Source organism: Drosophila subobscura, chromosome A (genome assembly GCF_008121235.1).
Source record: "Drosophila subobscura isolate 14011-0131.10 chromosome A, UCBerk_Dsub_1.0, whole genome shotgun sequence".
Taxonomy (NCBI): domain Eukaryota; kingdom Metazoa; phylum Arthropoda; class Insecta; order Diptera; family Drosophilidae; genus Drosophila; species Drosophila subobscura.
In genome coordinates, this window is record NC_048530.1 from 1,489,149 (window position 1) to 1,508,044 (window position 18,896).

At 42.6% G+C, this 18,896-nt stretch overlaps 2 protein-coding genes across 6 annotated transcripts in view; one reads left to right on the forward strand and one right to left on the reverse strand.

Moving 5' to 3' along the window:
* The window catches only part of LOC117903463 (protein sprint), a 130,602-nt gene that overhangs the window by 33,130 nt on the left and 78,576 nt on the right, over nucleotides 1–18,896 (reverse strand). For 3 of the 5 annotated variants that reach the window (XM_034815505.1, XM_034815507.1, XM_034815506.1), the window contains one exon: nucleotides 8,114–8,525. In XM_034815505.1, coding sequence (XP_034671396.1) covers nucleotides 8,114–8,525 — 412 coding nt within the window. Of the gene's footprint in view, nucleotides 1–8,113; nucleotides 8,526–12,939; nucleotides 13,672–18,896 lie in introns of all 5 variants that reach the window. The other 2 variants (XM_034815503.1, XM_034815504.1) reach the window with 1 other exon arrangement.
* Nucleotides 4,593–5,559, forward strand: LOC117903467. The gene is made up of 2 exons (XM_034815515.1): nucleotides 4,593–4,708; nucleotides 4,763–5,559. Exon 2 carries the CDS (start codon nucleotides 4,897–4,899, stop codon nucleotides 5,527–5,529), a length of 633 nt encoding a protein of 210 aa, XP_034671406.1. The 5' UTR covers nucleotides 4,593–4,708; nucleotides 4,763–4,896; the 3' UTR covers nucleotides 5,530–5,559.

The window sequence follows — 18,896 nt, forward strand, 5'->3', positions numbered from 1 at the left end:
ACTTTGCTCTCCTCTCCTCCTCCTCCAGCTGCTGGCATTTAATAAATTACCCAACCAACCAGTGGAAAAGGGAAGGCATGGGGGAAAAACTGAGAGTCAGAGAACGAGTTGGGTTTGGGGGAGCGAAACTATTTATTTTCTGGCGCCCAAAAGCAGGCAATGAAAATTTGTCAAATGCGACAAATGGACGAGAAACAACTACAACAAAATAGAATTTCATATGTATTCGTATGTACATATGTACATACATATGTCTGTAGTACATATATTTATGTACGAAGAAATAAATTCAGAAAAGAAGAAATAAAGATGCTAGCATATATTCATTTTTGTTGTGGTGAGATTACATTAGTAGATTCTTCAAATAAAAAATAATTGCTATTATATCATGTACGCTGCAGTTCCATGTTAATCTAATCCAATAAAACAGCTCGTCCAAATTGATGTAGCTGCTGAGTCGCCTGAAGAACTTCAAGAACTGACTTCCAGAAAATATAAAAAAATCAACGAACAAAAATATCTGTTTGATTTATTTGAGGTGATAATTTTGATACGATAGTTCGGTTGAGTATCACAGCATTGAAATTTCTGCAGAAAAGTTATTCATACCTCATGGAACACGCCATTCATGGCTGTAGTCAGAGATCCCTCGCATCCCTTTCTGGGCATAATTTTAATGTGATGTTTTGGTATGGCAGAAACTCTGTTTACATGACTCGTCTATATGAATAGTCCATGGGGCGATATAGAAATAATTTTAAGGAACAAACAAAAAACGAGAAGGGACGTGTGATACGCTTCTTACGCGTCACAACTTTTATACCCGGCACTCAGTACTACATCTGCAACTTAGCGGTTATTTGTCAAATTTTACATTTTTTCTTCATCTGTCATCTACATCAACAACACTACTCACGCCAACACGCTCCTTTAGCTCGCCACCCTCCCCTAGAAACACAAACTGCAGAGTCAGGGCAGAGTCGCGGCAGAGGCAGCGGCAGAGACGTGTCAGGGGCAGAGGCCATAAACTGCGCGAAGCAGAGTGTGCTGCTATAAGCTGCGGGACGGTGTGGGTTTGGCCACTGAAAATTAATGTCTCCATTGTGGCTATAATAATGATCCAATCGGATCCCAATTTGGTGATCTGATAGATATGGTCATTCCCTACAGAATGGCGTTTTAAGTTTTCTGTTATCTTTGATAACATTTGGGAGGTTTTCGCCCTTTTGCGGGGGCGGAAGGGGGCTGGGCTAATTTTTGAAATACACTGGTTTCAGTGTGAGCATACAGCAGTCTGGTGCCAAAATTTGGTGGCTCTAGCTCTTATAGTCTCTGAGAACTAGCCGACAAACAAGACGGACAGACGGTCAGACGGACAGACGGACGGACGGACGGACAGACAGACATGGCTCAATCGACTCGGCTATTGATGCTGATCAAGAATATATATACTTTATGGGGTCGGAAACGTTTCCTTCTGTGCGTTACATACATTCACTTTGTGCACAAATACAATATACCCTATTTACTCTTCGAGTACCGGGTATAAAAAACAGGATGACAGACAGAGGGAGAGAGAGTGCCAGCAATTGCCAGCAATTTCAGGGTATCAAATTTTGAAAGGGATTTATTTTTACCACCCCCCCACAAAATAAATCCACGTTTCCTGTTTCCGCCTGATCCGCCAGATAACGGGTCATATCAGCAGCCCATCCCCTTTGCCAACGCTGTGTTACGGGGTGCGAACAGGATGAGGACACAAAATCTCACCAGTATAAAGCATCTCTTATCGATGACATCCAGGGTACAAGCGTGAAATTAATTTAATAAAAATCATATATGTACATACATACACCCCCACACCCACACCCACACTCTTTCTGCTTACACCGTACAAAAAATTGCATAATTATTTTGTGGGCGGTCGTTGGATCATTGTGGTGCACTTTTGTGGTGCGAATGTGAATCAAAAATTAATTGAATACATAAATTGGAAATTCAAATTGAATGTTGCGCCTAGCGAGAGGTTGCATAATGATTACTGCCATAGAACTCAGATTAAACAACAAAGGTAACAAAAATAATGCTTTAAATTTGTAACCATGTACCAGAAATCATCCAAAATAATCGTAGGAGGGTAATGCCATTAAAGGGGTATTGGTTTAAAAGCCCGCTTTTTAGCAAAAGCTTAACCAAAATAACTGAAGGGTACCAAATTCTGTACAGCGGATCACTCACTATAATATGAGGGCATTCATGGCCATGATACAGGTACACCTGTGTGTAGTTTTATCTCTAAACAGAAGCACTCCAGCAGCATCCCTTTCCATCCCTTGCTCAACTGCTCGCTTTGCCCTTTCAACTCTTTCCTAATAGTTTGACAGAAGGTGAGCCCGATAAGCAGCAGCCAGCACGTGTCCTGCCTGCACGCTTTCTATAACTCTATATCTATCCATCTCACTCCACCGAGATGTGTGTGTGTGTGTGTGTGTGCATGCGGGAAAATTGCACTCGAGACTGAATTATTGCCTGACGCTGCGCGGCGGCAGCGGCATCAATGAAAAACAGCAAAACAAAACGTGCAACAGTGCGATAGGATGGGACCACAACTGGGAATGGGAATGGGACTGGGACTGGGACGCACGCAAGGAGGAGAGCATAGCAGAGGCATGGAGTCCCCTGTGCAGCATCCATGGAAATAAAAGATAAATAGCAGCCACGTAAAATGTTGTTGAATGTTTTAAAAAACCATAAAAACCACAGAGAATTACATTTAATGGCAGCAACAGCAGCAGCACAGCGGGACAGTGCCTCAAAGAGGGTACAAATGGAGGGGATCCAACCGCAATGGCAACAACAGACCGTGGGACAGAGAGAGAGTCCTGGGTACCCACAGACTGCAGGCTGAAGGATAGCTGGAGCAGAATAGTCCTCTGTCTCGGCCTGTTCTGACTCTGTGACATCGCCCTGTGCCAGCATTTGGAGAGGCGAGAGTCGAGCCTCATGGGTGGGTCGGGAGGTCGAAAGTAGTGTGTGCAGAAAACAGTTACAGCTGTCAGCACATGCTGATTCTAACGGTCTGCGACGCTGTTCCCGTTATGAGAGAGCGAGACGAATGGGCTAATTGAAGCGCCATGTTGTCGATTTGATGCCCGGTGCCACTGCCACTGCCACAGCCACTGCCAGTGCAGCCGCCGCACTATGAATGCATAATTAACGAAAAGCCAAAGCAACGGAAAGCTCCCGCCACCCGCCAGAAAGCGAACGGAAATTCGGCAACGTTGCACCCGAAATGCAACCAAAAAAGTGCACTGACAGAAACTGCAAAGGAACTAATGAACAAAGTAACAGCGAATTCTAAAACATGGAAAAGGGAATACGAGTATGTGCTAGGAATGCAGTGGAACGATTGATGATAATAATAATAATAATTAAGATTTTATTGGTAGAACGTGGGGAATAAAACCATAGTTAATAAATACTCTTTTGGGTGTTAATCTTTGAAAAGAGAATGCCTGGAATGCAACGAAATCAATTGAAAGTGAACAGCGTGGAAAGAAAAAAAAAGGTGGAACCATTGGTAAGTGGACGTTGAAAACTGAGTATTCACGTTAAGAATGGAAAGAATGAAATCAAAGGAATATCGAAAGGCAAACTTTGCAATGGGATATGGATTATAATGAATAATTCTGACTTCTTTCGAATGGAAGATGGCTTTTCGCTCAGTGGACAGTGGTAGTGCATAATTAACAAGTGAAAATGGCCAACAGTGCAATTGCAAAGTCCTAAAACGGACAAATGGCAAATGCAATAAACATTCAGCTCAAGTAATAAGCCAGCACATAAAATATGCCATTAAAAGCCCGATGGCGATGGCCAGCAGTCCGTCCGATGGACCCAAGACGAAGACGCAGACGGACAAGAGTCCAGTGGGGAGACAACAGCATGGGACCAACAGGAGGCAGGCCTGATGCTGTCAAAAAGTCAAAGCCATTAGCCGCACTCACACACCCACACTCCCAGCAGACAACAGAGATGATGCGTCCGGTGTGCCGTCAGAAAAGGGAGAAAATTGAAACCGGAGATGGTAGAGCACTGACCGAGATGGAGTCGCCGGGTGTCACAGCAGTCACAGGAGTCCTGGGTGGTCCCCTCCGGTACAACTTTTCACACGAAACTAACGCAAATGAACAACGAAATTCCAGGACACACTTCATTAGTGCAACAACCTATGAGGCCAGGACGAGATGGAGTGTGATGAAGGGAGGCACGGAAAAAAGGCAGGTTGTCTCAACCGCAGGACATGGACAATCATGTTTTGAACGTGGCTCTTATCCAGACGGCTCATTGCCTCTGACAGGCAAAAATATGTATAAACCTTTCTAGCCTGATTGCTGCGGTTTTTTGGGTTGCTTGAGGACAGAACAAAACAAGACCCTTGAATGGACAATCTCGGCAAACATTTCACCTGACAAGCAACAAGAAACAATGGCAAAACTAAAAACCCAACAAAAAGTGGCAGGAGAATAAATTTATGGATTTATTGCGAATACCTCAACCTGGTTTCCGTTTTTACAATTTTTTGTTTAAAAGAACTCATAACATATGCCAAGAATTTTCTGTTATAGGCCCCACCAAATCAAAAGTATTGAAAATATCGGAATCACCGTCAACTAAAACCAACCTGAAGAAATTTTAATTCCTTGGGGTATGTATTATCAATCATGTCAATCATTTATTATCATTCGTGGCCCATTAACAGGGCTTTTCAAGGTATATGGCCAGTTAAGCGAGGGAAACGAAATTCGTCATAGAGAGCTGAAGCAGGATATAAAGAGGCTTTCGCCTGAAGGAGAAACCCATAAAGAATTACTAAAAGTTCTGAAAGCAGCTGACATGGATGAGATTGGTGGGGAAGAGCATCTAAAGCAAAAGCATATGGGAAAGCCAACTGCTGATATAGAAAACAGTTGCCCAGAGAAGGCTGACCTCGATCAAGAACTGATTGAGACTGAGAAGGAGAACCATGAGGAGGAAAACCCCGAAAAAGATTTATTGATTCGCAATGGGAGGCTCGGCATTCTGGAATTGATCAACGAAAATGAGGTAACTTTGAACTCGGCGACCTCTTTCCTACATAACTTGCTTGAACAGACACAGGGAACTGCGCCGGACCATGCACAATTTTTCCTAAAAGAGATACTCGAAGAGCAGAAAACCAACTCGGACCAAGAAGATGACTTAATCGAGGCGATGCCAATGGGAGAAGACGACGCCACAAAAAAGTGGATTAAAGAGTACAAAGAAAAGAATCCGATGACCATCTTGAGCGATGAGGATTTGGACCATTTGGCCAACGGAGAGTCCATTTTTCTGGAGATGACACACGACCAGATGCAGCAATACAACGCCGAGCAAGACCTTAGATTGGAAATGTACCTATTTCTGTGCAACGGCTTTGTCAATGGTCTCTTAATGGCAGTTGGTTGCCTCATGGTCGGCACCACTCTAGATTATTTGTTTCGTTAGGCACCAGCCCCTGCCGACAGGGGAACAATAATTACAAATGGATAAACATAGATGCAAAATTCAACAACAAAATGTAACATCATTTTAGGCAGTTACAAAATTTCTAATTTGTAAAGAATTCTTTTAGAATTGAACATACTACATACATATATCAAAATGTAATTAAATATATTCCTTATTTTGCTCTACAAAATGCGATGGATCTTTTTTCACAATTAACCCATAAGCAAACGGACTCACAACAACGAAATGGACGTTCTCCGAGTGGGGAAATTTTGTTTGCAGTTAACTTTGATCCATTAATATGAAAATAATTCATATTTTATTACACATTACACATCAGCTTTAAACTTAGTATTTAATACTTTTTTTACAGCGCTTTCTTTAGATTAAATTTGAGGCTTTTATGTTTAAATCAAAGCGAATTCTATGGAATTTCACTCTGTTTATTTTAAAACACCGAATATTTAATTGGAATATGGGCACCACACGGCAGCTCGTCAAACTACAGGGTATAAAAACCAAATAGAACAAGGAGCTCAAAGTACAGTCACATGAAAGAGGGGGGGAAGGAAAATGAAAAAGGGAAAGGGGGATTTGCAAACGCTCTCTAAGCCGCTGATAAAGCTTCACTAATACCGCTGCAATTAGCAAAAACGTGTGTGCACCTGTGCAAACAGTTGCGTCCCCCAAAAACACACACCAACAAAAAGTGTGAGTAGGTGGGGGGCTTCACTGGTGCTGTCCACTCGACATGGCCTGAAGCCAGGGGGAGATTAGAGCCCAAAGTTGTTTATGGTCCAAGGGCGGCGTCCGACAGCATTGCCAGCAGGGATAAAGCATAATGAAAGTAATAAAGTTCTAGGAGAAGCAGCAGGAGGAGGAGCATTGGTTCCTGGCTACAGATCAGCGACAGGCGATAAAAACTTTTGTATGCCCGTCGAGGCACAGAGTCCTGTACTGTTCTGTCCTGCCGTGTCCTGCCCTGGCCGCCTGTCTCCTTTCATATGTTGCACGTGTGTGGTGTTTTAAAGGCTCTGTATGTCTGTGGTCTCATCCGACAACACTTTCGACCAGAGCAGACATTTTTATCGCCACCTTCACTGCTGTGTCCGTACAATCCTCTTGCTGTTTCTATTGAATATTCATAAATGGCCCAAAAAAGCGAGTAGCAGTGGAGGAGGCCTCCTCTGTCTGTCTCTCTGTCTGGAGTGGAACTGGAATCAATATTTTATGCCACCCACATGTGGCAAAAGGCATTAGGAGTGTGCAACAGGAAGTGCAACACATGTCTCCATTGATGAGGAGAAGTCCAATGCCACTGCCACTGCCACTGGCCACTGGCCACTGCTAGACTAGGAAATCCTTTCTTTGGTCACTTCAATTGTGGTTTCCACTTTGAACTTGTTTGTGTGTGTCGTGTCTCGCCAAAATAAAGATTTTATTGCCGACATATTTGAGCAGATTCTGGCAGAAGTCTGGCAACATTGGCAAGGTTCCACTTAAGAATGGAGCGGGGTTGAGTAGAGTGGAATGGCATACAAAATTATGAAGCAATTAGAACGCATGACTGCATTCCAGTCTTAGCTTCAAATGATGCCTGAATGGCTATGGCTGCTGCTGCTGTATGCATGGCAACGCATATCAAATTAACTTACAAATTGACTTGTCAAAAACTCTTTTGCCTTCGAGGAAATTACAAACCATTAAGCCAGAGCGAGATACAGACAGACAGAGAGGTTGACGTGTTGTGCCGCCCACAAAGAAAAGGATTCACATTTATTAATGAAGAAGAAAAGCCTGGGAAATGCTTTCATTGAGCAACAAGCACGCACGAACAACCGGCAAATAATGAAGAAACTGCAAACAAACACAAAGGGATGAAATATGATAAATGGGAAGCATAAAAAAAACTCCGACTGAGTAAAACTCTTTTATTATTTATTTCCTTCTACCGCTACTATTTGTTCTTAATTTATTTTATTTATAATTTATTTACTTATTTCCCTCTACCTCTACCTTTTCCCGCTCTCTCTCTCCTTTGCCGCAGCAGTTCCAACACGTAGCAAATTATGAATGAATGAGTTTAAATGTGAATGTGAATGAATGAGAGTGGCCCAGAGAGTCGAGCAGAGCAGAGCAGAAGTGGCCAAGTGGAGAACCACCCCTAGAGATGGGCAGCCATCGGCAGGCTGCGTAATTGGCACTTACGAGTGTGACCATTGCCACTGCCACTGCCACAGTCGATGCTGTCACATGTGGAAAGCGCCTCGAATTAAGGCTCGAGAAATAACCAATGGGTCTGGTGTCTACGCCACATTCGCATCCCCAGGCTGCCCAAAATTAGTTGCCATTATCCAAGATTACAGAAAGATGAGCCACAGTCTAGCTTTGACTTTGGCTAGGGGAGTAGCCATATCCATACCCACATCCATATTCCCTTGTGTCCCATTAAATACTGATTCAAGTTTACTCTATAAATATAATATTTTCCACACTCGCAGACCATAAAATCGGGTTAAGAAGGGTACCAAATGAAATAAAAGGTTTTCGCATATTTAAGAAACATTCTGCAAACACTCACCTGACTGAGCTCATCTCGGGATCGGCGCGAGCACTTGGGCAGCAGCGCCTCTGTGTCATCTTCAAAGACATCGCCGTCATGGGCCATGCCCACAGCATCGTCGATGTGCGTTGTTGGCTCTAGGCTGCTGCTGTGCCGATGGTTGCGGCTGTCTCCATTCTGATTCGAGGAGTCCGCCGCCGACGGCGCGGATGATGTGGTCATGGAGCCAACGGTTCCTCCGTTCGACTGCTGCTGCTGTTGGGATTTTTGTGACTGTTGTCCATTATGATTATTGTTATTATTGCTCTTGTTGTTATTGTTGTTGGTGCTGGCAGTGCTGGCAGAGTCGTTGCCGATCACTGACTCCGCGTTGGTCTGTGGTGTGGCTGTGACCACCCCAATGGCCACCGAGGATAGCGGTTCGCTTGTTCTGCAAGAAATCAATGGGAAAAATGGCTAATTAGTAAACAAATATGGATTATTTTCCTGTTTTCCTGGATTATGTAAATCAAGTACCGAAAGATAATTTCACAAATGATTTTCCCGATATATCCCGATCCCGCGAATAATTCGATATATTAGGAAATATTTATCGATAACATCAATATAAAATATTTTCCAAACCGCAATCGAAGCTTTCGCTAATCTTAGCAAGCAACCAATGGCCGCTAAAATGTGTAAATAAAACCTAAATAAATAAATAAGATAAATAAAGATAGCTTAACATTTAGTTTATCCATTTAGTGATATGTTTGGTAATATTTGAATACAGAATTCATAAAATAGCGGTATTAAGTGCCTTAGGTAAAAAAAATCTTCACACAAAGTTAGATCAAATCTAGAATGAAAAGCTTAAAAAATTGTTTTAAGAAAACCATTAAAAAAAGGCCCAAGAGGGTAAAGGAAAGATTTTTCCTCTGCGCAAAAAAGGTTATCAAATAAATGATTATCAAAAAAAGTAGCAACGTTGAATGGTTATGAAATAAACATATTATCAAACTGCTGGAAAAATAGAGTCGTGACTAAAATATTCCTTTATTTATAAAAACAATTTATAAAAACGTCAATCGATCACAAAAAAAAAATTCTTTTAAATTTATTTAAATATTTGGCTTTATATTGGCTATATTTCTTTTGTTGGCTGTCATCTTTTGTGTAAACCTTCGCTTCACTTTCCCTCCGCTTAAAGCTTAAAGTCTCGTCGAACAACGTGACAAGTGGCCACGATATCGATTGCTTACATCGGAGTGCCTTAAAGGACTATTCTGTTTCGCCATGGACACATCCATTTGTCAGGGGGAAATCAGCTGTCAAAAGGTTAATTTGCGACATATTTTTTGGGCTTCAAAAGGAAGAAGGAAGCAGGAAGCACAGGACTCGCAGCGACACAGAGTGACGCCTCAAATGCTTACAATTTTACGCCATTTTAACAATATTTCTACGAAAGGACCCACAAAATATTATTAATGAATTTTCCCCGCAACAGAAAAGAAAACGAGACTACAAAAAGGAGAAGAAAAATAAACTCCATGTGCGCCTCAAGGACACTGCCTACTAGAGTCCCTCCACTCCAAGAAAATATGAAGGACAACCACACCGATGTGCCGCGTTGTCTGCTGATGGATCAGCAACCCCCCCACCCAGAGTCCGAGAAAAAGTCCATAAAAATGAAGGCGGAATGTGTGTGCCGTTTTGGCAAAAATTCTGACATAATCGTGTCAAATTAACACGGAACAGAACAAAACAGAACATCAGATCAGCCACATGCAATAAGGATAATATAATACATGACAAGAAATTAGGCAACGTGCAAAAACTTGACGCAGGCTCAAGGACACCCATCAAAACCCATGAAATTGTTTGCAAACAGGAAAATGGTAAACAGCAAGAAATACAAATCACTGCGGCCCACTTTTGGGGGCGCCGCGAAGTATGGAAATTAAGCTGCCAGCCAGCCACTGACCGACCCACCACAACTCAGCCCACATTCATGGCAATTAAGATTAAGTGGTGACCGAAATGGGAAGGGGGAGTGCCCACAAATGTTTGCCTGCCGCTCATTGAAGGTCAAGATTAGCCAAACAACTAGAAGCTTTAACTTGGAACTGCACTGCGGTAACTAGTTCACTTTTATGGGAGGCCTTGGAGGCAACTGTACTTTGATCGATTGTCCTAAGCAGCTGTTTTTATTTTAAACGAATTATTATATATCTCTTAAACATGGTATGTTCTATTCCAATCTCTCTTATTATACCCGGTACTCGAAGAGTAAATAGGGTATATTGTATTTGTGCGGATAACGGTTGTATGTAACGCACAGAAGGAAACGTTTCCGACCCCATAAAGTATATATATTCTTGATCAGCATCAATAGCCGAGTCGATTGAGCCATGTCTGTCTGTCCGTCCGTCCGTCTTGTTTGTCGGATAGTTCTCAGAGACTATAAGAGCTAGAGCCACCAAATTTTGGCTCCAGACTGCTGTATGCTCACACTAAAACCAGTGTATTTCAAAAATGAGCCCCTTCCGCCCCCGCAAAAGGGCGAAAAAAAAGGTCGCAAGTTTGAAAAAAAGGGTATGTGATCTCAGAACCACAGAAAAATGCCTAACGTCTCAAACGCTAAAAATTGAAGTCGAGAATGGATACACGCATTGCCATCATGTATGTATGTATGTACATATGTGTCACCGCACACATGAAATTGCGAAGCAGACTTGAAGAGGAAACAAAACTTTGTTTTTGCGAGAGTCGCTTTGGGTTCAATGTTCAAGAGAGCCAACGCCAACTCTCTCAGCCGAAGGCTCTCTCACCAAGAGCCGAAGTCAATGGGAGCCGATCCACTATACTGATTAGGCAGCCAGTTTTACCTAGGTCTGATCCCTCTATGAGTTGTTTGCTAAGTGGTGCCGGGTATAAAAGTTGTGACGCGTAAGAAGCGTCTCACACTTCCCTTCTCGTTTTTTTCCACTACGCAATCTTGGTGCGAGTGGATCAAACTCAATTATTAGTCTCGAAACAAATGCAAAAGTTAATGCCCACAAGGGTGTCCTGGACACATAGGAAGTTTCGCTTCACACTGCAATAACCCATCCATGGATGGTTCCGAGGGGGCAATCTCCACAGTTGTCCCCAAAAAGTTGTCGATGAATATTTGTGCTGATTCCCCTTTTCTCCAAAAAAAAAAAAAGATGAACATTCCTGGTTCTAAATCAAAGCAGAAAACAAAAAAGAAAAGTAAGCACCAAGCACTCGTATGCGGATTGTAGAGGATTGCAGTGCCCGTGCCAGTGTTGGTTAGGATAAAGTCTCCCTCTTCCGTATGGAGACGAGAGCTTCACTGTGTATGCAAATTAGTTGTGACAGCTTTCAAAAAGTTTCACATAGTTGTCGATGGCTGCCAAAAGAGTGCTTCCGTTCTCCTCATTTGACAGCTGACACATCGAAAAGGCACAAGAGTGCACAAGAGTTCAGAGCGTTCAAAGTTCATGGAAGCGTGAGGGAGAGCTGCATTCCTGATGAAGTGGCAGCAGCAGCAGCAGTAAGGGCGGCCATGTCTGTGCCCCACGGGCATGCAAAGCTCAAACCGTTTTTGATATGGTGGTGTGGCAATGGAAATGCGTGTGTGGAATGTACCATTATTAGATTTTTACTCAGTAGACGAGTCGCTAGGATGACTCTCTCTCTCTCTCTCTCTCGGGGGTGCCATAAAGTAGTAATACTAATTAAGTTGTGTATTATGCATGTGCAGCTCTCCCGCCCCCAAAAGATGAAGAATGAATCTCTGTGTGTGTAGGTGTGCCTTGGGGTTTCGTGTCTGCTGGGTTGCCTGCAGTGTGCTGTGGCAGCCACTCGACTTGAGTAAGCATTTGACATCGTTTGCCACCGGAACAATGCATAGACTGCGAGTGCGGGTACTGGCAGCCAAGTGTTTTGTGGTTGCACATAAACCTGAAGTGGATGTCATCGATGTGATGTGAGACAGCAGACAGTAGACAGGAGACTAGGTCACCTTCTTGCTGTAGCAGCAAATGAAGAGGATGGAAAGGCAAAAGAGGAATTGTTTTACTCACAAGTACTCTTCGAAGTAAAAGAAAAACGAGAAGCGACGTGTGAGATGCTTCTTCTGCCTTATAGACACACACTGCGGAGTCGTGGCATAGGCAGAGGCAGAGACGTGTCAGGGGCAGAGGCCATAAACAGCGCGAAGCAGAGTGTGAATGAGAGAATGTGAAAAAAAACAAATATAAGCTGCGGGACGGGGTGGGTTTGGCCACTGCAAATTAATGTCTTCATTGTGGCTATAATAATGATCCAATCGTATCCCAATTTGGTGATCTGATAGATATGGTCATTCCCTACGGAATGACGTTTTCTGCTATCTTCAAAATTGTAGATTTGGGAGGTTTTCTCCCTTTTGCGGAGGTGGAAGGGGGCGTGGCTCATTTTTGAAATACACTTGTAACAGTGTGAGCATACAGCAGTCTGGTGCCAAAATTTGGTGGCTTTAGCTCTTATAGTCTCTGAGAACTAGCCGACAAACAAGACGGACAGACGGACGGACGGACGGACGGACAGACAGACATGGCTCAATCGACTCGGCTATTGATGCTGATCAAGAATATATATACTTTATGGAGTCGGAAACGACCCTTCTGTGCGTTACATACAACCGTTATTCGCACAAACACAATATACCCTATTTACTCTTCGAGTACCGGGTATAATTAGTACAAAATAGGAATAGATCGGCTAGTGAGGAACAGGAAAACCCCGTTGAGTGTAACAGTTGCCCTTTTCATCCCTCCCTCCTGGATATATAAATTCTCTCGCCTGGGGGGACTCACCTCGCCTTGCCGTGTGCCTTGAATTGCGACACTTCAGCGTACCGCCTGCCCAGGGGCGCCTCCTGGGGACTGAGCAGAGCATCGCAGAGTAGAGAAGTGGCTGGCATACTCTTGAGCAGCTGCAGGCCACCAACATTGGTGGGCAGCGACTGTCGATCAGCGGTGGTGTCCTCGTTGCGGTTGGCAAAGTTCTTGAGCTGCTCCCGGAGCGAGTAGTCCACAGAGCTGGAGCAGGAGGTGGACTCGGAGGACGATGAGCTGGAGTTGGAGATGGACCGTGGAGCGAGTGCGATAGCGTTGCCATTCTGTAGATCCTCATAGGCGGCATGGGCATCCTCCGAGGTGGTGCTACTGCTGCTGCTGCTACTGCTGCTGGTGGTCCTTGAACTCGAAGCTGATGACTGATTGCTGTCCATGCTGGCAATCGAATTGCGATTGCCATTCTCTAGCAGCAATTCCTCCTGTTTAGATGTGGCATTGACATGGCTTTGTAGCTGAGTTTGCATCTGATTCTGATTGGGATCGTTATCTTCTGCATCCACCTGCTGTGGCACAATGATCAGGGATGTGCGCTTCCTGAGCGTCTCATCTTTGGCGTTCATATTCTGTTTAAGGGTTTTGTCCGACTTTGTGTAGACAATCACCTCCACCTTTGAGGAGGCATCGCTGCACTCCACCACCGATGGAACTCCTCCTCCTCCGATTGTGGCCGTCTCGTGTGACATTCTTGTGCTGTAAATTCGCCTTGGATTAGAGAATGGAGAGTCATGGAATGGAATGGAAAATTATGATGCTACCAACTCATGCAACTCATGAATGAACCACACACAGACAGCCAGACACATGTGTCAATCTCTTTTATTGATTCCGACATTTAATACCCTCGCATATTTGATGAACCCCACACGGTGCCGGTGGCCTCTTAAAATGTTACAACCAATAAAATTCCAAGCCAAAACATTGTCGCAGCGGGGTAGCAGCAACACCTGCCATCTGTCTGGCATCACCCACCCCCCATGCCCATCATACTACGTTATGAGTTCATTGGCTGGGCCATCGAAATGAGAACATTCTAACAAGTAATATTCGCAATAGTTGTCCCAACAGAAACTCCTTTACAGTGTTTGCTCAGCCCAAAGTCAATCTGTCAAGGAACACGTGCCTCAACATTAAGATTCTCACTGGATGAAAGCCAAGCGGTAAGAAAAAGTCTCCCAATTACAAATGTTAAGGGCATACAACATTCGACTTTAAGCAACATCTAATCCTACTTCTTTCAGTATTTTTATACCCGGTACTCGAAGAGTAAATAGGGTATATTGTATTTGTGCGAATAACGGTTGTATGTAACGCACAGAAGGAAACGTTATATATGTTCTAATTATTGAAATACACTGGTTTCAGTGTGAGCATACAGCAGTCTGGAGCCAAAATTTGGTGGCTTTAGCTCTTAGAGTTTCTGAGAACTAGCCGACAAACAAGACGGACGGACGGACGGACGGATGGACAGACAGACATAGCTCAATCGACTCGGCTATTGATGCTGATCAAGAATATATAATACTTTATGGGGTCGGAAACGTTTCCTTCTGTGCGTTTCATACAACCGTTATTCGCACAAACACAATATACCCTATTTACTCTTCGAGTACCGGGTATAATAAAGAGAAACCGGGACAGGGATAACGAAAGCCCATGCCTGTCATGCCCGAACATTTCGAATCATTTTTTTAGTACCACGCGAAGACAAACGAATGCGAGTCTATGAATACATTAAAAACACAGATTGAAACTAATATTAATAATAAATGAATCAACTTACAGCAATGAACAATAATTTTGGCATTGCTATAACTTTTCTGATTACTAAGAAATCGATTTTTCCACCAACTTTAAGATATGTATTTTATTATTTATGATCTCCTCAACGAAAAAAAGCTCAAAAATAAGTCGAGCAAAACTATATTCTGTTGGATATTGCTCCAATTTAAATATTAATTTAGATTAAACAATTTGTAACGATAAGCAGCAATTACAAAAATGGTTTTTGCTTTGTTTTTTTGTTGACATCAAACGGAAAGAAACCCCAGCAAAAGCCATAGCTACGAAGTATTAAAGCGAATATAAAGCAATCCAATGAAAGGGGCATGGGGGAAATCGGTCCGTTTTGCGTCGTTTGTGGTCGAGTGAATTTTTATACCCGGTACTCGAAGAGTAAATAGGGTATATTGTATTTGTGCACAAAGTGAATGTATGTAACGCACAGAAGGAAACGTCTCCGACCCCATAAAGTATATATATTCTTGATCAGCATCAATAGCCGAGTCGATTGAGCCATGTCTGTCTGTCCGTCCGTCTGTCCGTCTGTCCGTCCGTCTTGTTGAGCGCCTGGATCTCAGAGACCATAAAAGCTAGAGCCACCAAATTTTGCATCCATAATTCTGTGTGCTCACACTGTTACAAGTGTATTTCAAAAATGAGCCACGCCCCCTTCCGCCTCCGCAAAAGGGCGAAAACCTCCCAAATCTTTTGAAGATAACAGAAAACTAAAAACGCCATTCCGTAGGGAATGACCATATCTATCAGATCACCAAATTGGGATCCGATTGGATCAATATTATAGCCACAATGAAGAAATTAATTTTCAGTGGCCAAACCCACCCCGTCCCGCAGCTTATAGCAAAACACTGGCCGTCTGCCGCTGGCTCTGCCTCTGCCACTGGCTCTGCCTCTGCCGCTGGCTCTGCCTCTGCCGTGAGTCTGCAGTGTGTGGGTCTAGGGAAGGGGGGCGAGCTAAAGGAGCGTGTTGGTGTGAGAAGTGTTGTAGATGTAGATGACAGATGAAGAAAAAATTTAAAATTTGACAAATAACCGCTAATGTACAGGTGTAGTACTGAGTGCCGGGTATAAAAGTTGTGACGCGTAAGAAGCGTCTCACACGTCCCTTCTCGTTAATTTACGTATTTGTTGTTTTTCTCTTGTATTCATCCCCATAGGCCCCAGGGGAAGTCCAATGTCTGCGTGTTTCATCATTCGGCTAACCAAATAATGTCCAATTCTTGGAGATTTGTCGCCGAGTTTCCGCTTATCGTCAAGAGTTTTGCTTCAATGCCAAAACAGAAGCTAAACCAAAATACACACAAAGAATGAGGAACAACAAACAAAGGAGAGAAGCAATAGAATTGCAAAATGATTTCTATAATAAATACTGAATTCTGCATTGCATTTTTCTCGAGCATTTTTACAGTAGTGGGGCAAAAATCATTCTATAGTTAGAGACTCAAAGTGTATCCTCAAATCGAAGATTGCTTGATAAAGACAAATATTTTGTAATATTTACTTCACGCGGTTCGCTGCGGTTCATTCCTCTTTTTGGACGCCTACAAATGCATTAATGTGTTTACTTGTTTCCCCATTTATTCAAATTTTCAATTCCTAAAACACATTGCAGTTCGAATGTTAAGTGATTTTTGTTGGACATCTATGCGATGTCTTACCTTTTCTCCCTCACCCGTCTGTGGTGCGATTATAATTGATACTTTCACAAAGCCGCGTTGTGGTTATTGTTGGGAATCGTGATTATGGGAGCAGCAATGGGGGTTTGATATGCCGCATTTTGCAATTACCTGAATCACTTGACAAGCAACGACAACAATTACCAATCAAATAAAGCCAACATGTTCGTGCCCGACATATTCGAAGCGTTTCGATTACAGACAAACACACAGACAGACCCTCGTTTTCATTTGAAACGATTTCAAAAGTTATTCCATAAATTTGTGATGCGGACTCCTCTCTGATTCTGAGATTCTGATTCATTTGAAAACTGAATTTCCTTGTAAATATTTTTCCATAAATTGTCTGCTCCTCTTTCACTGCAAAGGAGAGGAGAGTTGTCTTCACCATTCCATGGAGAAGCGTCTGCCGTTGTTCCGTTCCGTCTCCTCTGTTTATTATGCAAAGTGTGAAACGCAATTGTCAACAAATTGTCAACCAAACATGGAAATCGGGTATGCTATAGTTGAGGCAGTTTTTTCTACCCTAAATAGATATACATATGTACATATGTATGTATGTATGTACATACATACAAATATTCGTGACAGGGAACGGCAGTCGCGATATGCGAGAATATCATTGAGTTTTGGGCTTGCTGCCAGCTGAAGCTTGACGAGTGCGCGGTTTTTTGTGGCGAATTTTATATGGAGAGGAATAGTTTTAGCCAGACAGCTGCCTGATGTCTGTTGTGTGTGTGGTATATGGGATAGTGATCGATTTCAAAGCCAAAACAAGACCAGAATACCGCTTAAAGGGCAGCACTTGTGGACAGGCTTTTGGATTTTGGGATTTTGGATATTACCATTAATTCACACTATTCAAACTATTCCAGTTCTTTAAAAACTTACTACAGATTTCGTTTATTAATATGCATTTTTTTTAGATACATTTTCATAGAAATATGAAATTCCTTTATCATAAATTAAGATGATTCAAAAGATGCCGCGTCCTCTCATTTTGTATGTGATTCATTTCTGAATAGATTTTTCTATGTATTTCCCCATAATAGTGCCACAAATTCCACATTCATTCTTAATCATAATTTTTAGCAGTTTATGAATCAAACATAGAAAGAATGTGCATATAAGTGAATTTTTTTCTCCACTTCGATCCTTAGACAATATATAGTGTGTTAGAGCAATTGTACAAATAGTTGGTGTGCGGTAAGTGCATCTTTCATCTCTTAAACCATTAGAACAATCCCATGAATACTCGTACTCCACTGTCAGTGTATGAGTATGTGATTCATGTGAGGGCAAGCGAGTGGAGTGTGTGAGTGAATAGGGAATGAGTGCTTATCGCTTACACAACGAAAAAAACACACAAGCACACACAAATGTTGTTCAACTTTTCTAATGTTGAATGCCCTGCAATCATTCATCTCCCTCTTTGTCACTCCTCCCACTCTCCCTTCCCTTCCTACCCTCCCTCTCTCTACCAGACTCCATCGACTTAAGTGGAATGCAATAAACTTTGAGCCTTGCCTCCCCACCCCCACGCAACCACAACCATAGACGCCGAGGCTGCTGCTGCCTTCTCCAGTTTCTGTTCAAAAGTCAAAATCATATTTTTTGTACCCCGTCAATCGGGTAGATTGTTTTTGTAGTACGACAGGTTACAGAAACCACAAAAAAACGTTATTTACGCATTAAGCAATTGGGATGCTGACATAATGCATTCCGTCAAATCTGGCCCATCGAACTTGTTTTATATTTAACCCTAGCTTCATTTAATTTTTTCCTGAAAATATGTGTCTTTTGTTTACAATATTCCAGATATAAGAGGTAACCCTTAGTAAAAACAGTGCAATATAGACCATTCGCACTTGCTTATTTTTATCGTTTTTTTTTCTTCCTTTCTTTTTCTTTCTTTTTATTTTTTTAATTTGTCAGAGATGGCCAGCCAGGCGGCTGGCTCCTGTTTATCTGGCAATTGTCATTATCTTTCGATCTGCATTTCATAGATGGGAGCCAGAGCTCATTGCAGTGCGCAGTGCACACATTTCGGTTGTTGCTCTCAGGGCAATTCCTTCCCTCCTTCATTTCTATCAGATGCTCTCTCATCAACAACTACAGCGGTAAGCAGCACTCGGCTACCGACTCCCTCTCGATCCAAAAGCTTGCTCTCAGCAACAACTAAGACACTTTAGAAGAAGCTTAACAAATAACCAACGGGAAAAACTCTGTATTCTGAAATCCCATTTGATGGTCTTCCCTTATTGCGGGGATATTAAGTGATATTCGCGAGTTTTGTTGAGTTATCCCATAGTCCCATTCGTACTTGAATGATTTTTTTAAAATATTTATTTCCCATCCATGCGTGGTTTTTTCTCTCCTCTTTTTATACCCGGTACTCGAAGAGTAAATAGGGTATATTGAATTTGTGCGAATAACGGTTGT

Coding starts and splice junctions, on each gene's coding strand:
- LOC117903467 (XM_034815515.1), top strand. CDS start 4,897: ATGGATGAGATTGGTGGGGAAGAGCATCTAAAGCAAAAGCATATGGGA.